At 45.5% G+C, this 24468-nt stretch overlaps 1 protein-coding gene across 3 annotated transcripts in view; it reads left to right on the top strand.

Annotated features, from left to right (window-relative positions):
* Positions 1-23340, top strand: part of LOC131287652 (kinase D-interacting substrate of 220 kDa) — a 28378-nt gene extending 5038 nt beyond the window's left edge. The window contains exons 1-9 of one of the 3 annotated variants that reach the window (XM_058316724.1): positions 15155-15286; positions 15356-15754; positions 15827-17246; positions 18117-19097; positions 19169-19334; positions 19625-20146; positions 20195-20726; positions 21290-21325; positions 22591-23340. In XM_058316724.1, the coding sequence (XP_058172707.1) occupies positions 15176-15286; positions 15356-15754; positions 15827-17246; positions 18117-19097; positions 19169-19334; positions 19625-20146; positions 20195-20726; positions 21290-21325; positions 22591-23073 (4650 nt within the window). In that variant the 5' untranslated portion in view covers positions 15155-15175 and the 3' untranslated portion in view covers positions 23074-23340. Of the gene's footprint in view, positions 1-15154; positions 15287-15355; positions 15755-15826; positions 17247-18116; positions 19098-19168; positions 19335-19624; positions 20727-21289; positions 21326-22590 lie in introns of those variants that run through there. The other 2 variants (XM_058316722.1, XM_058316723.1) reach the window with 2 other exon arrangements.
* Positions 23341-24468: the final 1128 nt, after the last annotated feature.

Here is a 24468-nt window from a genome sequence, read left to right as displayed (position 1 = left end):
AATTTAAAATAAATGGTGGGGTACTGCGGAATGTCCGTAGATGTTTTCTAACGCACAAACTATTTTCTTTTCTCAATTAAATCTGGATGTGTGTTCCAATTATTTTAATCGCTTTATTTTGGTTTAAGTTTTTGCAGTAAGATAATTGATTATTGATTGAGTGTGTAAATTGCCTATTTTCTCCGTTTTGCGGCTGAATATCTTCCTTTATCCATTTGATTATGATTCTTCCTTTATCCACGAGATCCAACGCTTCTAAACCGGCTGAAATTGATCAAATTGTTGCTAATAAAGATGTTTAGTATAGTTCTCTGCGTATTTTGCAATAATTCCCATCGTGCAAGAGGTGTGAAGTTTTTCTTTTATCTCGACCCGGGTACATTGTAAGCGCCAATAAAGTAGGCATTATGATGGTCACGAGGTTATTTGCAAATGATACGACTCACCCATCCAACAACGTTATCATCAGCGATCGTGCCGAAGATACCGTCCGGTAAATGTGGTCGATACACGTCCCCCGACGTCCCCTATTCTCTTGCGTTTCTATCTTATCAAAGAGACGACGTCAAGACGGTTCGGCGAATAAAAACGTCGTGCGGCCTTTTGGTTTTTGTCGGGCCGATGTTAATTAAAGAAATGGGTGAGGAAAAGAACCAACCCATTGATTACTCAATGGCGAGCCATTAGCGATGCCGTGTCTCATGCCGACGGAAGCGTTAATCCCAGTTGCGGGGGGCGCTTACTTTGATTACATTTAATCTGTCATTTGCCTCAATAGATAACTGCAATCGGGGGTGAGGGGATAATATATTTTACCTACACCGCATCACCTTCAAACGATCGACAGCTTGCTTCAGCCAACATTGAGCCGTTTGATTTACAAGCACTCACCGCGAGGGTTCACTCAGGGTGCGGCGGTGTATTGACCGAGGGAATCGTACCCTTCCAGTGGCAATTAATTGCAATTAATGTCGCCTGTTCCTCCTGGCAATGACCACGATGAGTCGTTTGATGATCGATGAAGGATGTTTTCGTGCGCCACGGGAAAGGGGAGGGTATCGATTGTGTGTATTTGTGTGGGTTAATTACCGTCTATAGCCACAAAACTAGCCGTTGACCTAGACGATGACAGAACGTTGGACGATTTGACTGACAGCTTAAGTGACTTCTTTGAATACATCAATATCACTTTGAATTCTTTCCCACATGCCAACGTTTAATTTTCACTCATTTAGAAAGCAACCCGTCCAGCCAGTTGTTCGCTTTAGGGGACACAAAAGTGTCCGTTACTTTATTTATCATCCATGCTCATTTTCTCATCATCGCAGCGGGGACTTTTCCTCGTTCCGTTTCCCCTCTTACCAGGAACAGCCGTGTGGGTAGCTCGTGCTGGACCATCCAGTTTGAACAAAATATGATGTGTACCCCCCTGACAACTTATGTCTCCTGTCCCATTTCGTGCATGTCCGTTCGTATCTCATACTCATCAACATACGGGCACGTTGACGTGTGAATGTTAGATGTTTCCGTACCGTGTCCGAAAGGATGCAACTTAACTCACAAAGTTCTCCCGGTGGAGCTGGAGGGGAAGCGCAAGTAGTGGTGCATTGACAGAGACTTCCTCTTCCGTTTCCCTCTGTTATGATGTACTACTTTTGTGGATTGTAATAACACCACACTCCGATGCTGCAGTGAGGGGAGGATATTGGAAAGTGTACAATGCACTCTGGCTAGAAACTTCACTGCAGCACATGGAGAAAGAAGTGTGCTGTCGTATTCTACCATGTATAGCAGAATGTTTCAGTTGGTTGCATCCCATGTTAGCGGTGGATAGTGACACACATGCTTCTAGAATAGCTCGTAGTGTACCTAGCGACCATTAGAGAGCCTCATAGAATAGACTAAACGCCTTTAGTTTCTCTCAGTAGTGCAAGCATTGCCCTAGAGAGACAATACACACGTTATTGGACCAACTCGATTGGCTTAGAAAAGCTATTGAAACATTTTTGGTCGATTAAACATAGATAGAGACCGACGAATTGTTTCATTTGCGGGTGGAAAATTTATTAAACACAATTGATGTACACATGTGTAGCTAAGTAGGCTATGTAATGTTTCTAAAACCAACCTTCCATGGCGAATTGGAACAACTCAGTCTCTTAGAGTGTCTTTTAGAAAACATTGGATACAATAAAACTAAACGAAATTCATCATTCTACTAAAAGGTTACCCAGAAAAAGCACCCCTGATACGGTATTTGCTCGAGCTGAAATGTACCGCCATAGCTAATGCCCCGGAAAGTGCTTTGGTTTGCCGCAACTGCCTTGAAACATAGCGTGTTTTTCTTTTCTTTTAAGTTGTGTCCCGTTTGATGCTCGTGATATGCCCAATTGCCGGTTGTTTTTTTTTATCGAAACCCTTGTGCCCTAACTCTCGATTGATCATCACTTACCTAGTTTTGCATTCTGTTCTTTTATCTCCATTCCGATCGATATTGGATGTTCTATTTACAGAGGAATGTTGTTTTTATTTCGCTCGACCACTGCTCGGGCGTACGCTTCACTCGCTCGACGTTTGTGTTGATCGTTGATCTGCTCGCTCCGCAACACTACCGTTCATCATCAAATAAAAAAAACCGCGTCCACGTCCTAACGTTCGTCCTTACATCAGATCGCCCAACCAACGGCAAATCTCGTTGCTCTCGTCCAGTGTACTTTTTTGGAATGCGCGCATCTTCTGTCAAAATCGAGCTGGAAAAATAGATGTTTGACACTTGAGGCAACCGAGCCATCATACAATCAGTGTGCGTGATTGTTTTGTGTCTGTCTGTGTGTTTGTTTATTGTTGTAAATATTTCTCCGTTCCTTGGTCGCATATCCTTCTCGCGGTCAGATCCGAGCGCCGGCCAAAGGGCGATGGTCAAATAGAAACCAACCAAAAGTTCGTCGTCGTCCTGTTAAACGCTTTCCTGCATCCCACGGAGACGTTTGTACGACTTGCAATCGAAATCTTGGGGAGACTTTCCCCAACGACAAGAGACGTCAAAGTGCAGCCTAGCACTCAACGGGGTCGCTGTTGCCCGGTGGGAACTCACGACGCATGGATCAGGATAAGCGGTACGATCATGTGCGGGCGCTGGTAAGCAGCATTCATGGCTCGTTTCCTGACGCAACCCTGCTGGACACGGTACTGGATCGCACGAACAACAACAGTCCGTCGCAGCAGCTGGCCCCCACGGCCGCTACCACTCCAACGACACCGGATGTGGCGGCCCCGGCAGGAAGCGATGAAAGAACGGATGCACTCACCCGGCCGGCCGATGGTCAGGAACGAGCGGCGGCCGATGGAGCTGCCTCCACACCTCATCTGGCTCCCGAGGGTACCCCTCGGCGTGGCAGCTCCCCGTCGTCTTTGCTACCCACCGGCAATGCCAACAGCCACAGCACTCCGACGAGGCTGCTGCAGCACCGTCTGCGGATCCCCTCGCTGGTCGTTACAAGTTCCCTTTCGCCCTACCATCCAGGATCGCTGCAGGCTGGCAGCGCCGACACCGACCACACGCCGAGACGGTTCAGTTTTGCGATCATGAGACGCCACTCCAATACGGTACCTACCAGATCTGTCAAGCACACACAAGCAAAAACCAAAAAAAAATCGCTCGCTACATCCCTAGTTCCCCCTCCCCCCGTCGGTGCCTCGTGTTATGTGTGTTTGTGTGTTTGTTTTTTTGTACTTCACCAAAAGTTACCCGTTCCTTCAAGCTCACCGTCTCCCGTGTTCTTGTCTTGTCATTTGCCATTGTGCCATGCCGTTCGACCTCGTTCATCCTGTCATCCCCGCTGTCGCTGCCGCTCAATAGAAACTATCTTCCTTCCTCACACTCTTTTCTCTTCAAATCTCTTCTCTCGTAGTAATTCGCTCTTCGTGCTTTGTTAAATTATCTCTACTTCAGAGTCTAAAACTTCCCATTCTTAGTTGTCGAGGCTCAAGTAAACAAACGTACGTACGATTTGTCATTTTGTCCATCACTCATTGGCCACGCTCAACTTGAGACCACCGCTCGTGAGATCCTTAAATGTCAAGCTTTTGAAGATACCGATGAGTTCCTGCTTTGGTTGATTGGGCTAGAACCAGAAACCTTTAAGAAAATATCTATCCCTTTATAACAACAACAATTGTGTGAGACAAAACTATAAAATAATCAACAGTCACCTTCGTCGATCCTTTTATCCTGTTTGTCTTGAGCCTTGAATAAATCAGGAATGCTAACGATCCATAAAAAAAATTCAAGTTAATCCTCTTGTTGTATCCTCTTCACTAATTTCCGTACAGTTATTAATATTTTGATTTGTGTTTCGATTTTCTACTAAACCTTTTCATCCATCACCAACGTTTCTGATTGTGTGAAAGTTTTGTCCTTGTTTCTGGTAGTTATGAATTTTTACTAGCATCGTTTGCAGTCGGATACTTTATACACGTGTGCAATTCACCGGTTCGTGACATCCGAGAGCAACCAGCAAATCACAAATATCGACACTGAAGAAACCTCTACTAACCTTTCACGAACGAAACTCGAATCACTTTTTCTTACCTTTTTCGAATGATGAATTTTCTAATATACCTTCTATCCCGCAACCCATGTTTTTACCCCTTGGTATTTGTACACTTCGTCACGCCGTGTTTTATGCGCTCCTCGTTAAACTCTTCCCAGTGTTTTCTTATATGTCGATGTATTCGTTTCATCTTAGAGTACTGATTTTTTGTGGTTAGTTGTTTATCACATTGTTGTAGTGTTAATGTAGTTTACTCTATTCTTTGTGAATAGTTCGGTGTAAACCAATGTTGTTACACCAAAACGGTAACATTAGCCAATACTATAGATTCCAGCTTTCTCTTGTATTTCATGTGTTGTTAAATGTTGACAGTATATTTGTAACATGTGTACTAAGAAGGAAACATATCGTTTTAAACCATGATAATTCAATATTGAAGCCGTTTAAATTGTGGTTGTTTTACGTTCGTTTTTGTTTTAATCTTTCACTTATTCTTTGTATTTGTAGGGTCCGCGACAGCCGAGCGGTAGCGCCGGTTAGAAAATCGGCCCATGAGCGCCGGGGCTCACCACCTCGACGGCGTGGGTTCGAATCCCAACCGAGACCGGACCTTCCCCTGTACGAGAGGACTGACTATCCACGTACAACAGGGAAACAAGTCTCGTAAGCCCTTAACGGGGGCAGGCATGACCAAGAGGTCGTTACGCCAAGAAGAAGAAGATTCTTTGTATTTATTCGCCGTTTCATGTTGCATATAGAGTGTAAGATCGTCTGCCAAAATATACCGAACCGTAACGAAATTCATTTGCCACATTAAGGTACCACCTGTTACCTGAGAAAATGGTTGGCACGGTCTTTACCATTCAGAAGGTCTTCTTTTCACTCTTAGCTTGAGGTGAACGTAGAGAAACTTCGTCTAGTATTGTCCGCCAGGTGCTAGATTCCGTTCCGAGAGTCCACTAGCCGAGAGTGAAGTTTTCCACATGTTCGTGCAAATATTTTGCTAATGAGCCGACGGTTTTATTAACTTCAAGACATCGCGGCTATAAATAAGCTTCTCTGTAGAGACAACCCACATAGGTGACATAGCAACATTGTACTGTGCCTCTATTTAACAGGTTGAGCATCGGAACATGCAAGTTCCTGATGACGTAGTGTTTAAAAACTAGGTTTGCTCAATTACTACCCATTGTCGTTGCCAAGAATGAAACGCAGGACACTGTACGAGACCTCGTTGGTAACAAATCCATGTAAAACGCAAAATATGTGTTTCAGAAGTGAAATTTATTATTCACACGAGTCGTTGCATCCAGAACATGGGCCGGCTATCGGTGCAACCACAGGGAGTCAGGTCGAATCGAATCCTGTTATGCGTGTTTAATCTCCGCCTTTAATTGACTTTTAAATTAAAATCCCCACGTGTAAGGAGGGTGGGTGTTGATTCTTGCGATTTTATTTATGAACGCTGTGTTTTTTTATTTCAACTAAAGCTAAAGTACAGTAGAACGTCGATTTCCGTGCTTATTCGGGACCGGTTGGACCCCAGATAACCAAATTCCACGGATAATTGGGCCGACTTGCAAACCTATGTCACATATATGTTTATACTACAAGAGTTGAATTATGAGAGAATTTAGACAAAAAGAATGCTTTTTTACCAACATTTGTGTGTTGAAAATTAAATAATTTATTTTCAATAAGTTCGAATTAGCTACATAAACTTATTTGAACTCACAGTTACTGTAACACATTTTTTTTACAAATCGTTAAAAAGTTCAACACCGACTCCCGGATTAATCCGGTCCCGGATGATCGACTAAGATTAGAGACATGTGTTAAAAAGAGGAAAAAATAATTTAACATGTATTGTTTGGTTCAAATTTAGAAGTTCCTCAATCTCTACACGATTTGTGTGACAGAATATTTAAGTTTTTTCCTTATATATCATTATTACATCAGCGCTGCTAAAGAGTCCAATCAGCTTTAACTTATAATATGGTTTGAACAATATCTCGTCCAAGAATCAGCATTATTCGCAAAAACCGCTGAAACCACTTTTCGTACATCTTCTGGAACATTTCTTCTTTCAGATGCAAATTTCTGTTTGTAGCTAAAGTTTGCTGCTTCGTTCAAAAATTAATCTTCTCACCCTGCTTGTCAGATCGTGAACAGAAACCTCCTTCTCCTCGGGCATCCAAAAAGATCTCACGCTGGGTCGGCGGATCCAGTTGGAGCGGGCAGGGGAGCCTAAATAAAACGAATTGCAGAAATTTATACTTTTCGAACTATAAACCAAAAGAGAAGTGAAAAAGGTTCTTTCCGAAACATTTTATCTGATTGCCCCCTTTTTTTCGTGTGTGCGATCACGATGATCGGATGAGTGAGAATGAGATGAGTGAAAACTTTACTCACTCTACCCTTCTGCACTGGAGGACTCTCGGCATCCCGTGGGAAAGACCCGTCCTCCGTGTGATCATCCTTCGGTTACGTCGTTCCCCGGAAGATCAAGAAGAATATTTTATTTTCCACGCTCCATCTTCGTGGCTCTTCATTGGGTACTGATTTAAAGCACCGGGTTTCCCCGCGCCCGGATCGCTTGAAGGATGTGATCGAGGCAGACGATCGGTGAAAAACCTGTCCCGAACGGATCTGGGAGGCTTGGCCCCAAGATCGGGGACTTATTTTCTACCGCTTTTTCGCGTGGATTCTGTGTGCTCAGCTGAAAAAAGCTCACAGGCTCTCGGTTCGCGCGCGATCAACGCGATCTCGCACCGACTCTCCAGTCTTCTGGCTTCATGTTCTGGCCCTCCGATGCCGTGATGGCATGGCAAAAACCTGTCACAGTGGAGGCATGTGGAGAGGAAGGGAGGGGGTTGCTACTGTCAGGCATATCAGCTGGGGTACCTGTTTCGGATACACGGAGAGTGGGTTCGTGTGCGTCTGTGTTAGCCCGGTAGCGCGAGGGCGCGTCAATGCAGTGTCGCAAATGTGGTCCTCAGTCTGCGACGCGCGTTCGACCGCGACTGACTGAAAACGACGAACGCGCGCGAGTTTCCCTACCGTTGATCGTTTGCTGTGTGTTTGTGTGTGTGTGTGTGGTTGTGTGACGATCGCGGATTAGAGCGCCATCCTCGCGAGGACCGCCACAGGCAATTTCATTGGCCTCAGTCGCAAGGGTGCACAAGAAATGCAGTATCCCTTGTCATATGGTAGTGGCGAAAAGCGTTGATCTTTCCCGGAGAGTAAAAAGTCCTATCGTTAGAACGTTGCTACGATCCGAACGCCTATTTGTTTTGCCTCAAGTTTTTCCACCACCCACCGTTTTCACCACCAACAAAGTGTGTTCAATTCTCTTAGTAGTCTTCAGTGGATGCTTACCAGGTCTGTTTGAACGTGCGATGCGTTTTTTGTGTGTATCCAAGTGTTCGGGATCCGTAAGATAATGGCAGATTTCCTTGGGGTGCATCGGGCTTACTTGGATCGAACAGGAACAGGATGTTAAATGAGAAAATAATCCAACATTGGTAACGACGTTATGAACTGCGTACTAGATTAGTTTTGTTTTCGATACACAATTTCCATGTGGCGTCGTAGATTCGTTCTCAAACGTCACGCAAACCACAATCTCTAGATAGAAATTAAAAAAGTTGAAAAAATCGTATTAATTAGACAAATCTAAACCTAATGGGAATGATAGACCGAACCAATGAAAAGTAGTTGAGGTTCTTTAAAATTGTCAGGTACTTGTCTCTAGAAAAGTAACATCCTGTAGAGACAGAAATTGTAATCCTTTGCCTGATCTTAAATCAAAACTACAAGTTTTGTCTTCAATTTCTTTTTGTTTTAGACACACTCTATTTCTATCGTACCGTGCTTTGTCGGAAAAGTAGCACAATACGCCATTATGAAATTAAGAAAAAAATGTTTTTAATTCGAACTCCATCGAAACGCAAATCGAACCAAACGATGGAGTGAAATTTATTGCTTAATTTTTACTAGCAAGATTATGTAAATTTATTCGCCCGGTGTGTGAGTCAGATGTTTTCGAGATGATAAAATAACATATCATCGACAGAAACGCGTACGGTTGTCTTAGCCATATGCGTAGCTAATTCCATTCTGTTTGGGAACGCTGAAATAGTTTATTCTTTTTCCAAAAGTAGTTTGGAGTTTTGGTTGACACTGTCTAGAAAATGTTGAAACATTTTAACAACTCCACCATCAACAATGTGCTTCCACAATGATCCTTAAGAATAGATGAAAATTTGGGAGGAAAACTAAAACTGGCTTGGAAAAGCTCGCCAAACTCCTTTGATTATTTTTTAACCTTCGACCTTTCTGTTCAATGCACGAGAGAAAGCTATGATTTTGAAATGAAGGATTGAATATTCAATATGTTATCCCTCATTGCACATTGATGCAACTGGTGGAGTTGGTGCAGTTTCTTAACTTGTGCGATTTAAAAAAAAAAACTTTTTTTAAAACCTTCTCTCCACCCCACATGATGATTCATTTTCTATCTGTGAGGCGATGACGCCTAACAGAAGTCGTACACCAGGTTTTTGGAACCGGATTTTTTGAAACTCGAGCCGTTAATATTAACGATCGTCAGCGTTGTAGTCGGATTAAATGACGGGTGGAAAAACCCACCCTGCGAGGGTCGAACCAGAATGGATCGCGAGACTCGATCCTGGCGTGGCGTTTGGAAAAGTAAGACACATATGTCAATGGACCCAAAGCCGTTGGTATCTTAGTGATGACTCATTCCTGCTCATTAGTTAAAACGTCTGATCCCCGGATATAAGGAAGCAATGTTGCGCTCACAGATCGAGCCCGAGTTCGTTGCTTTTTGCATCCCGAAATCTGCCAAAATACTTACGCTCCGAAAGCACACTCGATACACACAGAATGGAGTACCCCTCCTGCTCTCGGCGGGTGGTCAGAAACACGAAAGTGCATCAAGCAAGCAGTGCGCTCCTATAACATCCGCCTTTCTCACAGGATCCTGCAAGATTTTGGGTTTCGAAGCGAAGTGATCTTTTATCTGTGTGCACCGCCAAAAATCCTCCCAAAGTAGGGAGAATTAACACCGCAAACTGCCATAAATCACAATTTGCAACCGTGCGTCGGAGGAGAACTCCCTTGCGGAGGGAGAAAGAAATACGCGTATCCTCCGGGTGATATTTGAGACGCCGCCACGACACCGATCTCACCAGGGTTAGGAAACAAACGAAAAAATAAGTCCTACCACCGTGTCTGGGTGTATATTTGTGTGTGCATGTGCTAAACAAGTCGTATGTGTGTACCGGTGGCTGTGGTGGTGTCCCGTGGTGATTGTATGTGCGGTGCGTACCACTCACCATTTAACCTGTCGTCTCCTGCCCGGTGGGTGTTTACGGTGTTCCGTTCCTGCCTTGACCCCCGGGGAGGCCCGAGTCGAGCCCCTGATTGTGCCAATAAAAGCGGCGTGTCCTCGGAGAGTGTACGGGAGGCCACGAGATGAAAGTGATCGGCTACGATGAGCTGATCCTGAACGTGCAGCGCCTGAAGGCGTACGGCCGGCGCATAACCCGCTCGTCGAAAGTACATGTATGTGTAGTTTGCCGCATTTTAGTCTGCTCGTCTGCCCACCACCCGTGCACCGGAGGATGGGGTTCGTAGTAAGGTGGGGTGCGGTAAGGCGGGAGACCTTACCCTTACCAGTATGCAGCCAGTACCGATTAACCCCTCACTGACCAAAGTTTCCAACGGAGACGTAACCGAAATTCTGCGAACGCTTTAATAAGTAGTACTTGTATCTGGAGTTAATTGTATCAACTAATAATTTATAAGAATTATATGTTCCACAAATCAATTCATAAGTTTAAAGTTCCTCTCCCTCTGAAGTTCCTCTATTTCCGAAGTTCCTCCACCTATCGATCCAAGGGTGAAAGTCTGATCGTTTAACAGCTGCATCAACTGATGTTTTTCTTTAGTTACGTGGGTGCATTTGGAATGGTTTAAAATCTTTCTGTTATGGACCAAATGCACTCTACTTAAGTGATGGAGAAGTGTTTTTTCTTCCATGACCTATATCCCACTTCTCCACCACTGGACTTTGGATTTGGTGGACAGCATTCTGCAACTAGTTTCCCGTCAAGGTAGCTCCAGAATAGATACTTGCTTAGGTTAAGCCACGTTCCTAATGGTAGGTGGTTGGTTGGGTTCTAGCAATTGCAACCGGAACCTTGATTAGGGTTACGATTGAGTTATGACCAGGCTGCCGCCGTTTTCATCGGCCTTGGACCGCGGATCGAGTGGACCCGCCGACGGCGTTGGTACCCGTGGAACAACAAGTCTTAGCTACTCCAAATCCACCACAACGGACAACCTGTTTGTTCCCACGGCACACCTTTTTGTTATCTGCCGCCGATTGACTCACAACCAAGTCACAAGAGACCGCTCTCGAGCAGGTCCTAAAGTGAGTTCGTGTGGCGTGCACTTGGAATGGAATGGTTCAACCCCCGTCTCGGTGCAGCTTGGAAGTTAGAGTTCAGATTCAGCGGCAAACATTTTTGCACCGGTCCGGTTATGACTAATACGGATCTGGGCGGTTAGCACCCAAGTTCCAAGAGTTGGTTGGTTTAGTATCCACCTTCCGCTGACCAAGAGCGTTGCCAAGCGGTCAGTTGCCAGCCCTCAAGAGGCAGGCAGGAGTTTTTTGTTGTATTCTGGAACTCACCAGGCACGCCCGCACCGAACTGCTACTCACTTCCGACTGCGAACTGCGTTTACTTTGCGATTCTAAGCCGCGGTAGCCGCCTTACCGGCCCTCCGAGGGCGACGGCGTGGTCCTACGCGCCAACGAGCGATGTGAGGTTCAATCCCTGCCGCCGATAAATGAAACCCGCACGCCGTGATTAATTAACTAAGGGCTCATTTAAAAGTATAATACCCCTCGACCGGTAAAGGGAGAAGCCGGGCGCAACGGTGAAGTGAGCACACGATCATGTGTGTCTAGCGCCATTCTTAGAGTTGATTTTTTTCGCTCTTTCTTCCGAGAGTTGATCCTCAAAGAGTTTTCTCGGTCGGCTTCTGTATGAATTCTCGGTGTTTATTTATGTGCATCGATCAGGGAAACTGTACCAGTTACGTTAGATACTCGATCGTGACATGCTTGAACTGTCGGGCATGTTGTTTTTTTCCCCTTTTTTCAATCAAATTCAATGATCAATATCAATCAATGTACTGCACACAATGTGACAGCTTTATAGCAAATAATTAGTTGTTTTAATTCGATGTGAATAACAATTACATCCTTATTATGTCCAATCATATGTGGTTCTCATTTAACTGCTACTTTAAAATAAAAACCGAAGCTGACACATAAAAAATAGTTTCGGCCAAAAAAAGATACTTTGCACATCGTTTTCTTGTATATTAGTGATCATTCTTGCGTCATGTTTATTATTGCATTTTAGAGTAAATACTGATACTTTGATGTGTTCTTCATGCAATTGTAGTGTAAGAGATAGGTTTTTATGTTTATTTTGTGGATGATTGCTAAATCTGAACTCAATTCCTAGTTGCGTTCCAGAATTGGATGTCATCACTTTTTCAACGCATTGAAATCATTTCTCAATTATTATAATAATGTGTTTACATCGCACGCTCCTACGAATTATCCTACCGACTGTGTTGCAATTTGGATGAAGTTATTTATCAACAACGTGCAATAGCATTGCCACCGATGCACTTGCCTTGTGTGCTTGTTTATTCTTGCATTACGTCGATCCTTTGCGTCGATCGTTGCATTGCGGCCACACGACAGCATGTTTTATTATGAAATCGATGTTCCACCGAACGGCCTAGGGATCGCGAGGAACGGTTTGTGGGAGGGTTCTGCTTGTGTCTCTCTTTACTTCATCTTCAATTAAACGACGATCCATACCTACCGGATAAAGCCTGACCCTAATTGGGCCCCCATTGGAGAAGGGGCCTAAAAGAAGAGATCACCAGGTAATCGTACCTGCCGCCGGTAATGGCAGAAATTGTACAATTATATCCATTTATATGCTTAAATTATGGCCCGGGCCGGGCTGAGGGTGCGGGTAAACGGGGTTGCTCAATGCGAGCACGGTAATTCCGCACTGCAAAACCGGAACCACGGACGGCCGATCGCGCCAGCGCCGATAGTTTGTATGTTTGTTTTATCCCCTCCCGTTCCTCGTCCCGTAATGATCTCATCGGTGGACAACTGGTAGTTACAGGGATAGGGACAAGAAGGGGCAGGTTGACAGACGGCCGGACGGACAGTCTTCTATGGTTCGAGAATGTGCGGTCTTCATGCCATCTCGGGTTAGACCACAGCCTGCCCGCCGCTAGAGACCCCGCTTCGACGCACCTAACCTCTTCAGGACACAACCGGTATGGTAATGAAATGGTAAATATAGCCATTTGAACTGCGCAAATACCAATCCATACCAGTTGCCGCCGCACAACGCCCTCCACCGGCCCGCAAAAGGTCACCTATTGCTTGTCGATCGGCCTGGCCTCTTCGGAGAGACATAACCAAACGCACTTTCGCTCTATCCGGGACGGCCTTCCCCCGGACCAGGGGGACTCATCATCCACCATTAATGAGTGGCCAGTTTTGCCGGAGACCGCAGCCAATTAGAAACGCTGTGCGCTGTGTTCCGAGAGGGCGATGAAAGGCAATCCCAATACTTTCGCGGACGTGCACCGGTGACGGGGTCATCATCGCCACCACAATCTTTCTGCTGCTTTACGACACTTCCGTCTAACACTCTGCCATTGCGTGGTTGCGTCCTTCGGGCAAACGCAGTTGTCTGTACGCTTCTTACTCGTACTCCAAAACCACACGAGAGGAATGGCGTTTTATTAGATGGTGAGCCCCGTGTCCAGTGCTGAGTGATCGACCACGACACTCTACAACCTTCCCGTTAAGGTTAGGTGCTGCATTCCGGGGTAAAATAGTGGTCTCGTTTTCGTTCTTTGCAACCTTAGGCAGTCTTGCCGTACCTCGCAACAACAAACCACAACCGAAGACTTGAAGAAATCGACCAACTTGGGGAAGGTCTGCTGCTAGTACACGTTGGTCTTCCAGTAGACATCTTCCTCCACTCAATGGCCTTAGAAACTTCAGCTATTCCGTGGACGTAATACCGTTCCTTACCTACTACATTGTTGCCAGCGGTATGCAAATGCACACTCGGCCATCCACCGGACAATAACAAACTCCGACCAATCCGGTCGGCATGCATGAAGTTGCTCCAGAAAGCTGCTAACGCGCGTCTTGTACTCTGGACTTTGTTGTGTGGAGACGTTTCTACGCACTTGCGGTTTGGAGTGGCGTACCACTAACACCCAGCGATGTGCCATAACCGTTTAAAAAGAATTTCTTACTACGAAAAGGCTTCTGTCTAATGCGCTTTTTAATATTCTTTTAAATTAATCCTAATCTGTGGTTGATTAAAAAACTAAATAATATTTTTCACTATTTGTTGTTAAATGGAGTACTAAAAGAAAAAATGAACTGCATAACAAAAATGTAGACAAATCGAAAATTTATCATTCAATAGCCACGAGAGAAAGATTTACAAACTTTTCGATTGCATCAGCCTTTAGAGAATAATTCGAACGCAATATGTTTATCCGATCACGTCGTCATTGCTTTTGGATGTTGTGCAATCAAAACTGAATGTCCATATATTTTTGTTAATTTATTATTCAGATGTTTCTATTCTTTAAGTCAGACAAATGCCATGTTCCTCTTTTTGGAGTACTCCTCGACCTCCTCTGGAGAATGGTCGAGTACCAACTCATTTAACTCCTTTTGCATGGGGAGTTGTTCGATGTAATTTACAGTTGTCCGTGTTTATTTATGCTAGTCTATCCATTTGCTCGTTGTGTTCTCTAATTGAGCTTTTAACAATGGTCAGCTCTGTTATCATATCGGTATAATAATTGTTGTATTAATATTTGTCGTTAAATAAGTCATATAAACTACTTCATACAATCTTCATCGCCTCATTTCCACCCAGGTTGGTGGAGTTTTGCTCATTCTTTCAACAAACCTTCGTCGTATTACTTTTTCCTTCCCTTAACTCAATATTGGTTTCGCCTTTTGCGCTCTCTACGCTTTGGATGTACTTATCTACTTCTTTCTCTCCTTCGACTCTCTATCGCGTCACTATTTATGCAGTGTTTGTTGCTACTAATTCTCTCGGTAGCAAGCATCGGGCTGCTTCCATCTTTCTTCTAACTGCTGCCGCTGTCCAAAAACGGATGAGCTAACTGAGCTAAAACTGAAAACATAGTACTCAACCTTAGTTGCGCTGGCTTTCGAATTGGATCCGCTGGAATATGTTCTACTAAGCAATCATCTGTACTCTAGTTTGTTTGAGTTTAGTTTTTTTGTTTCTACCTTCAACTTGTACTCTTTGCCGATCTAGTGTTTCTTAGTGATTTTTGTGTTTATTTTTGTCTCTTTTTTTTTACTACTCCAACTTTTTTGCGACTGTCACAGTTCGTTGTTTTCTTACTTCTATGTTCTTTTACCTTTTTTTCCCTCCAATGACCTCTCTTAACCCACACCGAAGGCACTGAATCGGTGCGATTCGATGGGATCGTTGGGCCACCGTACGCTGCTACAGTACCTGGAAACGGATGATCTAGCTGGACTAAAATCATTCCTCGGGACCCGCCACCTGCAGGTCGACGATCGTGATGAGGTAAGTGTGTATGTCGATGTCGCTAGGACTTGCTGAGAATGCCTAACCACACCGTTTCTCTTTCAACAGAACGGTACAACGGTGCTTATGATTGCCAGCGGGCGTGGCGCGACCCACTTCGTGAAGGAACTGTTGGCGCGTGGTGCCGACGTTCAGGCGCAGGACCTGGACAACTGGACGGCGTTACAGTTTGCGGCCAAGGCCGGGCACGTCGGAATCGTCGAGACGCTGCTGGATAATGGAGCCGAGCTGGAGCACCGGGATATGGGCGGGTGGACGGCGCTCATGTGGGGCTCGTACAAGGGCCACACGGGCGTGGTGGCGCTGCTGTTGCAGCGGGGGGCCGATGTGCAGGCACACGGCAACTATCACCTCAATCCACTGCTGTGGGCTTCCGGGCGGGGCCATACGGATATCGTGCGCCTGCTTGTCAACACCGGAGGGGCCAAGGTGAACGTGGGTGATAAGGTAAGTGCCGCTTAGTGTTGGGACCCGTTGTTTGACGACTGGTACTGATATCGATCTCCCCGCTCATTCTAGTACGGAACGACACCGCTGGTGTGGGCCTGCCGGAAGGGCAATGCGGAGATTGTGGACGTTCTACTGAAGGCGGGTGCGAACGTTGACACGGCCGGCATGTACTCGTGGACGCCGCTGCTGGTGGCGGTCAGCGGGGGCTACCAGGAATGTGTCACGCTCCTGCTGGAGCGCAAGCCGAACGTGAACGCGCTGGATAAGGACGGCATGACGGCTCTCTCGATCGCCTGTCGCGAAGGGCTGACCGAGATAGCGTCGGCACTGATCGGCGTCGGTGCGTACCTGAACGTGCAGGACCGGGCCGGTGACACGCCGCTCATTAACGCCGTCAAGGGCGGCCACCGGAGCGTGGTGGAAATACTGATGAAGCGCCACGTGGACGTGGACATTCAGGGGAAGGACAAGAAGACGGCGCTGTACACGGCCGTGGAGAAGGGTCACACGGCGATCGTGAAGCTGATCTTGCAGTCCAACCCGGACCTGGAACTTTCGACCAAAGACGGTGATACGCCGCTGTTGCGCGCGGTTCGCAATCGTAACCTGGAGATCGTGCAGATGTTGCTCGAGCGCAAGGCAAAGGTGGGCGCGACGGACAAGCGGGGCGATACGTGCCTCCACGTGGCGATGCGGGCACGCTCGAAGGCGATCGTGGAGGCGCTGCTGAGCAACCCCAAGTACAGCCAGCTGTTGTACCGATCGAACAAGGAGGGTGAGACACCGTACGCGATCGATACGACGCACCAGAAGACAATCCTCGGGCAGGTGTTTGGCAACCGGCGATTGAATGCGAACGAAGATTCGGAGGGCATGCTGGGGTACGGGCTGTACTCGTCCGCGTTGGCCGACGTGCTGAGCGAACCGACACTTACCACACCCATCACGGTCGGGTTGTACGCCAAGTGGGGCAGCGGCAAGAGCTTCCTGCTGTCGAAGCTGCGCGAAGAGATGAAGAGTTTCGCGCACTCGTGGTCCGAACCGCCGATCAATGCGTCCTGGCTGTTCTTTCTCATCTGCCTCCATCTGGCGCTCGTGATCGGCACCGTCATCGGGTTGGCCACCTGGAGTTACATCTGGGGCCTAGCCACAGGTGCCTCACTGTTCGTGTTCATCTACTTTCTGGACACCCTGTTTAAGTTCCTCGACCGCCGGTACGATCTCGAGTGGCTTTACGCACTCAACTATGGGCTGTCGCGTAAGCTTGGCCGTCTGCGACTCATTCTGCAGGTGGCCTTCTGTCATCCGCCGGGACCGCAGAGCGACCAGCAACCGATGCCGGTCCGGTTTCACTTCGCCGAGGCAAGCGGGGCCGCACCGAACGGTGATGCGGCCGTCGCACTCATGCTGGCTTCGTTGTTCGATGCGATCGAGTCGCACTATGGATCGCTGGCGACCGGACTGTACCGTGCCTTTCGGCCCAAACCCAGTAAGTATTACCAATGGCAGGGAAATCGATTCATTTTGTCATACTTCTAATTCCCTTCGTCAATTTCTTTGTTATCAAGTGATGTGAGTTATGAATCTTTAAGCGAGATTCATTCATATAAATCTTTCACCTAAGATTCGTTCAGATTGATTCATGAATCTTTTTTGTTTCGATTCTGAAACCATTAATGAATCTCATCGCTTTTTTTGGATTTTAGATGATTTTTCGCATGTTTTGGAATTTATTTTTCTATGTTTTTAACATTGATGAATCTTTAGAATTTATGAATCTCTCATTAAAAGATTTATATCATTCATTCTCATAAATGAATCAAAGAGTCATTCAGATACATCAATCTCAACCGGGTTCACACAACTCTACTGTTAACTTTTCTCATTTGCTTTTTTGATTTCCCATTAACATTACACCACACCTTATTATATTACATGTGGATTGACTTTTTCTTTTATTTAACAATGCATTACCTTTTATTGGTAACCCTCCAATATAGTGGAAGTACAGTTCCAAAATTTAAAAAAAATTTCCTCGATTCGTAAAAAATCTCGCTATTAGGTCATTTCTTTTCCATTTTTAATTTCATATGTTTCGTAAAAATCTTACAAACTTGACACAATTTTTAAACAGTTATTAATCCTGTTTTTTTTCTTCCAATATCTTTCTTATGTTCAATTTTGACGATGTTGTTGTAAATATCGGCAAATAAAAAGTGAGTTGAATAATGAATCTCTCCGCCCGTTAATTTCCTCTTGGAATTATATAGATAATGAAACAAAAAGAAAGCTTGCCTTCTTGTCTTGAAATGGAAGAATGAACTTGACACGGTATTCCATTTTGACAATTCTTTTCCAGTAAAAGCTACCGGTGGCTGGAAGTGGCGCAAGATGTGCTGCATGCCCGTGGTGATAATGTTCGAGCTTGGTTTGCTGGGCATCCTGGCCACCGCCTCGCTCTCAATCGTGTACACCGAGTATCGGCTGGATGGGCGGGAGGAGATCGCGGTCACGATCTACGTCCTGCTCGGTTTTCTGCTATCCGGTGCCATCGCAAACCTGCACGCCTGGTCGAAGCTGATCGGGGCGTTGTTCATGTCGCAGGGCAAACACCTCAAGCGTGCCTTCAACAGCAACGAAGCTGCCCCCCTAACGGCACTCGGGGCCGAGGTGAGTCTCATGACGGACATGGTACGCTGTCTGGATGCGTTCACCGGTGCCCAGAGCCGACTGGTGGGGGTCGTGGACGCCCTGGACTCTTGCGACACCGAACGGACGCTCACGATACTGAACGCCGTGCAAACGCTGCTCTCCGGGCATCAGCGTCCGTTCGTCCTGTTGCTCGCCGTCGATCCGCACGTCATCGCGAAGGCGGCCGAAGCGAACAGCCGACGTTTGTTCACCGAGGGTGGCATCGGAGGGCACGACTTCCTGCGCAATCTTGTCCACCTACCGGTGTACCTGCAAAATTCCGGCCTGCGGAAGGTTCAACGGGCCCAGAACACTGCCCTGTCCGCGTACCGGCGAATCGTGCCCGATATGAGCCGTGACGACGAACCGGGCCCCCATTTGGGACATTCGGCGTCCGCTCGTCGACTGTCGAACGCGTCGGAGATCATGTCGTCGCAGGAGAAGCTACGGGCGATGCCGGGAACGTCCCGAGCGGGAAGCAAAAAGCTGCGCGTCTCGGACTCAATCGCCAGCTCGATCGGATCGAACCTGCACAAGCTCGGCCAAAACCCGCCCGTTGATCTGTCGAAGATTATTCTCACCGACGACTACTTCAGCGACGTCAATCCAAGAAGCATGCGTAGGCTTATGAACGTCATCTACATTACTGGTAGGTACCCTCATGTGTGATAAGTTCGAAGGGTGTTAGTTAACGTGACTTCTTTTATTTTATCCTTCCAGTACGCTTGCTTAAAGCCTTCCAGATCGAATTTAGTTGGTACCGGCTTAGTTCATGGATTAACCTTACCGAGCAGTGGCCACTGCGCGCCAGTATGATAGTGCTAGAACATGATCAGGCCGGAGATAGCTTCGACGATTCTATGTCCTTGCAGGCTGTGTACGATAAGTAAGCAAATGTTGTGCGTAGACGCACTAAGAGTCATAAAACCCATCTTTAGTTGTGATATATGTGATAAACACTTTCGAAATGATTGTATTTTCTAGACAATTTATGATAAATGTCCTTATCAGCCTTTTCTAAACTGATTTAATTTGATTTCTAAACTTCTCATGTAAAGGAATCAACATTAAATTATCAAACTTTGTTCTCTCGTTGTACCTTCTTCACGTTAGAAAAAGAGTTCCATTAGCTTCATTCATAAGCATTTTTATTTCTTTTTCAATTCCTTTTTTTAGAGTCCGACCAAAGCTGACATGCCTCCGTGAGGCAGCCACTTTGCTCGACCTCGATCGGGACGAACGCAAGCTGGACGCCTTTCTGCAGCTGCACAAATCGGACCTCCTCGTGTCGGACTTGCGCATCTTCCTGCCCTTCACCATCAACCTCGATCCGTACCTACGGAAGGTGCTCAAGGAGGATCAGCAGGCGCTCGAGGACGAAGGAATTATCATCCCGATGAAAACGGTACTGCCGCCCAGCAAACCGACCGCCTTCCTACCGCCACATCACTCATCGCATATGCACCGCGGTCACCATGGCAATCTGCTGCAGTCATCCGGACAGCATCCGAACAGTCTCGCCAACTGGCCCAACTTCTACAATCCCCAACCGGCGGCGATGGCGCTGATGAGTTACTACAATCAGAATCTGGCGAATCTGTTGAACTCCGGTCCCAACCCGATGATGGGGGATCCGCTTGCAGGAGCTAAAGGATCTGGTCTACCGACCAGTGCATCCATCATCATCGAGCATCCGGAGTTCGAGCATTCCATGGGTACCGGTACGGGTGCTAGTGGCAGCGGAAGTGGCAATGGTGCTAACGTTGGCGCTGGACCGGTGGCGGGCAAGAGTAAAAGTGCGTTCACTCAAAAGTCCACCACCTCCAACGGCGGGGCTCCGGTGACGCCACCGATCGATATCGATCTGACGAACGTGCAGCTTTCCAACCTCACGGTGGACCAGCTGATCGATCTGCTCAACCAGGTAACCGATCTGAAACCCGCCATGGAGCGTACGGGGCCGATCCTGCGCGATAACGCCATCTCCGGCCGGGTGCTGACGTACTGCAACCTGGACGAGCTAAAGTCGGTGCTCCAGCTCAGCTTTGGCCACTGGGAAATGTTCAAGCTGCTCGTAACGGCGCTGCGTGAATCGAACAGTGCCACCGCCGCCAGTCGGAAGCACTCCAAAACCACCACCTTCGCGAAGGGAACCAATGGAAGCGATCCAGCTGATCTGCCGGAACCACTCGCCCAGTCGACCCCTCCGTACGGTTCCGGTTCGTCGAGCAGCTTCCAGCCGATCCGGCAGAAGTCACAAAATCTACTTGAAAAACAGGTATGCACCCCGCGGGGTTATTATTAAAGGGAATCGGGGAATTATTGCCGATAACTACTACAATCACTCACCGTTCGCTTAACTGATCGATTATTCCTTCCTTAAACTCGCCCTCTCGACCATAAACTACGGAAAACGAATCAACTGTTTGTATGTGTGTGGGTGTGTGTACGTTGTGTATGCGTCCGCAACCAAAATATGTTTGACGCTGGTCACCAACGCCGTTTTTGCCACTTCCCTTTTTAATCGTTCCTATCAAACACAAAATAAAATAAACTTCAAACAAACAAATTCCTTCACAAACATGCACATACACACACACGCATATGCGTACAACAAAACTGATAAACAAACAATCGATAAAATATGGAACAACTAAAATTACAACCCAATAACATTCACCGAAACGGTAATCAAATTATTCGGCTACATCAATCGACAAAACATACAAAACATACATTGTTGAACCTACCTCACTCGCCGGTTTTTTTTTGGCACATCACACATACACACACGCACGTGGATGTGTCCCCTTGTGTATCCTTTTTGGCGAAATACGGCAGCCGGCAGCGAAAGTGCATGATTACGAATATCTACAGGTAACGTTTGACTTATAACAGCAAAAAGCGACTTTAAAAGAAGTTCTCATTCCGTATCTAATGTCTAAGTCCATTATGTCGGTTGTGTTTGCTGTCTATATACTCTTTATTCGTCCTTCTTTCTGTTTGGACTTTCTTTCTTGCTCTCCGATCTTTCTCCATTTAAAACTTTCTCTCTGTGGTTGTTTTGTGTTTTTTTTGTAAAGGAAATAAATTAACACGTGTTTCATTTTAGTGTACTCTTCCTATAGTTTTTTTTTGTAATTCTTTGTTTCGTTCGTTCGTTCCTTCGTGTGTTCGATAATTTCCATGATCCTTTCCACACAGTTGTTTGTAAGTTTTCTCTTTGCCTTTCAAACTTTTGCCACCGTCCACCATGTGGTGTTGTTTTTACGGCATAACTATCCCTAGTTGACTTTTTCCATTTTTTACGTATTGTGCTAAACCCTTATTTGGTCCATTAAATCTGCCTTAGTTTTCATATACCATACAACAAATTTGGAAATAGCTAGGAGCCCAAGAAATTCGTGTTCATGTATTATCTTAATCTTTTTTCTGCAGTTTTCCATCCAAAATAAATGAAACTAAAACGAAACAAAACAAAAAAAATATATAAAAGTGTTCCAGTTTTATAAATTATATTACACATAAAGCATAAACATAAAATATAAGAATAATATTGAAATAAATTGGGGTAGATTTGTTGTGCTTTTGCCTTTAACCGGAGAGAGATAAAGAGCGTAATTGCATACAGATGTAGCACTTTTTGTGTTCTAAAAAGTTGGAGTAAAAATTTATTACCCTTATTAATGATATTTATTTTATTTAAATTTTTGGACCACAAATTCTTAAAACTTCGAAACTTATCTACTTTTAAATTTATTGCCAAATTAGATCTGTTCAGCTTTACTTTTCTTTTGATATAAGTTGAGTATAGATTAGAGATATTGAAAATCAACATGAAAGAAGTATCTACTTTTCCGGAAGAATGCTTTCTCCTTTTATTCATATTTTCTGCTGTGCGTACCGTCGGGTGTATAGTACTTGTTGTGTTTTAATTTAAACCCCCGTTTTAGAGTAGTTTTCCGTTCTTTATCCCCAATGTGTTGAGAAAACCAATAGCCTGAATCCAAAAATGTGTCATATTTTTTCTCCCTTGATTGTGTGAAAACAATAATTTAAATCATTCTTATATAATTTTTAATTTTATCTCTCTCTATCTTCCCCCGCGGGGAAATATTCTTCACGACTTCCCTCCCGGCCAGGTGACACTGGAGGAACAGATGATCTGCGGTGCCCTGCAAACGCTGAACGAGGACGCATTCGAGGACGTGGTGAGCAGCAGCGAGCGGCCCAGCCCAACCGGTGAGATGTTTAGCACACAGTACCTGGCGCCCATACGGGAAAGCTCGGAAATCGGTTCACCGCCGCGGCTCACTTACAACCTTACTAACCCGAACCTCACCGATCTCGCCACCAGCAATGGTACGCTGAATGGCGACGATGGTCTCAGCGTTGGTGGTGTCAGCGGTGGTGGTGGTGGAGGTAGCTACGGTCTGTCCATTTCCCGTTCCGGGTCGGCCCGGCGGCAGAGTCGCTCACACAGCTTGCACGACGACTCGCTGACCAGCGTGGTGGTCGTTCCGCAGTTTATCGTACCGTCGTCCTCGTCGTCGTCCTCTGGCGGTACGAACGTCACCGCTACCACCGCCTCCACCGTGAACAACATCAACGACACAAAGCTTTAATAACTTTCCATCCGGTGAATCGATTCTCGCAGCACGCAATGCAATGCAGCCTCATTCGCAATAAATCAATTTAAATCATACAAAAGAATTACGGTTGCTGCCGGTTGGTCCCGTTTGTTCATGTCGTTTGCCGTGTGTTGTTTGTGCGTTACCAGAAAGGTGCCACCATCGTCGGTGCCGTTCTCGTCATGTGTGTTTTCTTTTAGTACTATTTCTTTTCTATCATTTTATCGTCCCCGGTTTTTTTTTCCTCAACGAGCTCGGTGTATTCACCAACACCATTAGTTTGATTTACTTTTTCCTTTCGAAAGCATTCCAAAGCCTTGCCCAAGGGGCAAGCAATTTCAATTTTTTTTTTTTTAATTTTAGAGATTTTGACCTGTTCGGTCATTCATCTCTAAGCAATTTCAAAATGATAGTGCAATTATCGAAAGTGAACTGTCGAACGCATAGATTCACAAAACAAAAGCCGTAGGGAGTTAGTTTAATGGGGTAAACAATTAAAAAGTATTACACGACGTGGCGGTATCCCAGCCGTGTGGGTGGAGGGGATCGCTAGATGCAACCAAAGTGATACTATTGCTAGTGAGCTGCTGTAACTCATCTCAATGCAACCGGGAAAATGTAAAGAAATGAAAAAAAAGAAAGCAAAAGAGGAATGGTATGAGAAATCTATATGTAATAGAACATTTCTTGCCGATTAGAACAAATTATAGGATATATATATACAAATTAAAAATAAATACAGGAAAACCCGTAGAGAAACGCGAAAAACGACCCCCTATTCCTAGTGACCAACAAGCAACACCCTCCCCCCTAGTACCGAACTGAAACCGACTCGATTTGGTAGAACCGTTCGAAAGAAAGCAGTTCTTCCTTGAATCACACTCACCATACAATAAAGTAATGAAAAGAGAGTCTTAAGGATTAGGGGAGCGCCATAATACGTTAAGGATAGAGAACTGTTTAACTATATACATATAGACATAGATATATTTAGGCCAATGTATGCTTAACCGTTCAAGGACTTATAATTGAATAAATCCTCCATTGCATGGTCCAATGGATTCTTACAAAAGAAAAAAACAGGTTGAAAAAAGAACTTGAAATGAAAGGGTCACCTAGAAAGTATAAAGTCAAAAATGAAACTTACTTGCGAAAATTATTTATTTTCCATTGCGTTAGGAGAAGAAACGCACCATAAAAGAAGAAAGACATGCGGATAAACTGTTGAGCGTTTGGTCTTGGTTTTCCTCTCGTGTTTGATTTTCATGCTGGAGGTTTGCTGCTTTCTTCTACAATTAATTCTTGCCGATTGATAATTCCATTTAATACCCTAATGAATTCTGCATTCTATCTACTCGTGGTGTGATTTTATGGAGTGTACTTTTGTTT

The sequence above is a fragment of the Anopheles ziemanni genome, chromosome 3 (genome assembly GCF_943734765.1).
Source record: "Anopheles ziemanni chromosome 3, idAnoZiCoDA_A2_x.2, whole genome shotgun sequence".
In the NCBI taxonomy this organism is placed as follows: domain Eukaryota; kingdom Metazoa; phylum Arthropoda; class Insecta; order Diptera; family Culicidae; genus Anopheles; species Anopheles ziemanni.
The sequence above is the reverse complement of the archived record's forward strand: the minus strand, read 5'-3'. Positions and strand labels throughout refer to the sequence as shown.